The sequence below is a fragment of the Zeus faber genome, assembly GCF_960531495.2.
Source record: "Zeus faber genome assembly, chromosome: 7".
Taxonomy (NCBI): domain Eukaryota; kingdom Metazoa; phylum Chordata; class Actinopteri; order Zeiformes; family Zeidae; genus Zeus; species Zeus faber.
The window spans coordinates 1,074,392-1,076,891 of NC_137203.1; the positions used below are offsets into that span (position 1 = coordinate 1,074,392).

The window sequence follows — 2,500 nt, forward strand, 5'->3', positions numbered from 1 at the left end:
CCGGAGACAGTTGTTAGTCACGTAGTCTACCTTTTGGACATGTGGGCTCCTACACCAGGCTGGGGCACAGTATTCAGCTGCAGAGGGCTTGTGTAGAAATCCGGTGTGTCTTGGCAGAGGGCCCCCAACTTGAACCAGTAAGACGTCGGATAAGCGAGACCCTTGATGTCACCTTGGCCCTCACATCTTCTTTGCATTGCATTCCATTTTTAGCAGACGCTTTTAGGTGTTTCTTGAAGGTAAGTGTCCTATCCAGGCGTACACCGAGGTACTTTGGGGCTTGCTGGAACTCTAGACGCTTGTTATCCCCAAACACATCCAGTTCCTTCTTCGCTTCCCTGTCGTTAAGGTGGTATGCTGTCGACACCATCTTCCCAGTACTGAGCTGCAGACACCACCTGTGGAGGTAAGTAGCCAAGATGCCCATGTCCTGGTTGAGACCCTCTTCCATTGCCTTCCAAGTGGGTTGACGCAGCATGATGGCCAGGTCATCTGTGTAACCATATTTCCTAGATGTTGTATCTGGAAGGTCATGGATGTAGATGTTGAAAAGCATCGGTGAGAGGACAGAACCCTGAGGAACCCCGTTTCCCAGTGTTCTGAGCCTACTTCTCTGGCCATTGTTGGTCTGTAGGATGAAGTTGCGGTTCCACAGCACCTCCATGATGAAGTTCACCATATGCCTATTGGGATTGTCCTCAGTAGCTTCAGATGGAGTCCTCGGTGCCAGACGGTGTCATATGCGGCTGTCAGGTCCAGTAGCAACAGCCCAGGTTTCTCATTGGCCTGGAAGCTGTCTTCGATGTCTTGCATGAGCAGTGTTACCTGGTCCACCACTGGCGCCAATGCGGCTGTGGATCACCTTCTTAAACGGGACACAGAGCAGCGAGATGGGTCTTTAGGACTTGGGGTCTTCCGAGGGTTTGTTTGGCTTGAGCAGGGCTATGACTGAAGCACGACACCAGGTCTTGGGGAGCTTGGATCTCTGGAAGCAGAACGAGAAGAAGGCACGGAGCCAAGCAGATGTTGTTGCACTCTGGTGTATCACGAATTCCAAGTGGATCTTATCATGACCTGGGGCCTTGCCTTGCTTTAGTTTACTGATGGCCGCAATGAGTTCCGCTGTGGTGACGTCTCCTGATGGGTTGGCATTGACACTGGCCGCCCTGGAGAGGGTAGAAACCTTGCGTGATGTCAGGAGGGTGAAATTCTTGTCTGCTCCAGGAAACGGCCATTCTTGAGAAGCAGGGACGGGATGGCATCTGCTGTCACTGGGCACTGACCTCTACTGAAATGTATTGACCTCTTCTGACCTCGACTGACTTAAGAGGAATAAGCTTTAATTGTCACGCGACACTACACTACATGCACACACATGCACACACGCACAGCTGGTGAAATGCTTCCTCTGCATTGAACCATCCTGGCTTGGGCAGCGTTGGTCGACGCCACGGGGACCTGATACCAAGTGTCCATCGCTGGTCAGACCATGATTTGTGCATGTTTTGGGTGGGGGTCCATATGACGTTAGGTGGAGGAAACCCCATGTGAGCAGGGGGAGAACATGCAAACTCCACCCAAAAAGGCTCCTCATTGGTAGATAACCCACCGCAGCACGGTGCCAACAGCGCCCCAGGCGGGAATTGAACCCAGGACCTTCCTGCTGTGAGGCAGCAGTGCAATGCACTGCAATCTACTGATTGTAAGAAAGAAACAGGGTGACAAAAAGAGACAGCTGGATGGACAGACAGACAGACAGACAGACAGACAGACAGACAGACAGACAGACAGAGATATACTGTAGATATGTTTACTTACTGATTGTAGAAATAAACATGATTATAAAACCTGCGAACATGGGGATATGATATCCAATCCTACACACACACACACACACACACACACACACACACACACACACACACACACACACACACAATCCCATTAAATCAGTGTTTCTGGTAAAAACTGATTCTGCTTCACTTTGCTTCAAGAAAACAAGACAGAAGAACTCAACCATTTCTGTACATTACAACCTGTCTGTCTGTCTGTCGGTCTGTCTGTCTCTCTCAACCTGTCTGTCTGTCCGTCTGTCTGTTTGTCTGTCTGTCTGTGTACCTGTTAGTCAGTGGTCCTATGAAGGGGTTGACCATCAGTTGGACCAGAGCTTTAGAAGCAAAGAGAAGCCCAACACGAACGTTCTCCTCCTCCAAGAAGACACTGTCCTGCAAACAGGAGGCCTGAGGTGGAGGAGAGGAGGAGGTGAAGGAGAGGTGGTGGGGAGAGGAGAGGAGGAGTGGAAGAGAAGGTGGAGGAGAGGAGAGAGGGAGAGGAGGGGTGGAGGAGGAGGTGGAGGGGAGTGGAGAAAGAGAGGAGGTGTAGAGGAGAGGAGAGGGGCTTGAGAGAGGAGGTGGAGGAAAGGAGGAGAGGTGGAGAGGAGGTGGAGGAGAAGAGGAGGTGTGGAGGAGGAGGAGAGGAGGAGGTGGAGGATGAGAGGAGG

General features: G+C 51.4%; 1 protein-coding gene across 1 annotated transcript in view; it reads right to left on the bottom strand.

Moving 5' to 3' along the window:
• slc18a1 (solute carrier family 18 member A1) overlaps nt 1-2,500 on the bottom strand; it is a gene marked incomplete at its 3' end in the record, with an annotated part of 21,385 nt that overhangs the window by 16,626 nt on the left and 2,259 nt on the right. The window contains exons 3-4 of the mRNA XM_080003737.1: nt 2,119-2,240; nt 1,819-1,877 (exon numbers count right to left, since the gene is read on the bottom strand). Of these exons, the coding sequence (XP_079859863.1) occupies nt 1,819-1,877; nt 2,119-2,240 (181 nt within the window). The remainder of the gene's footprint in view (nt 1-1,818; nt 1,878-2,118; nt 2,241-2,500) is intronic.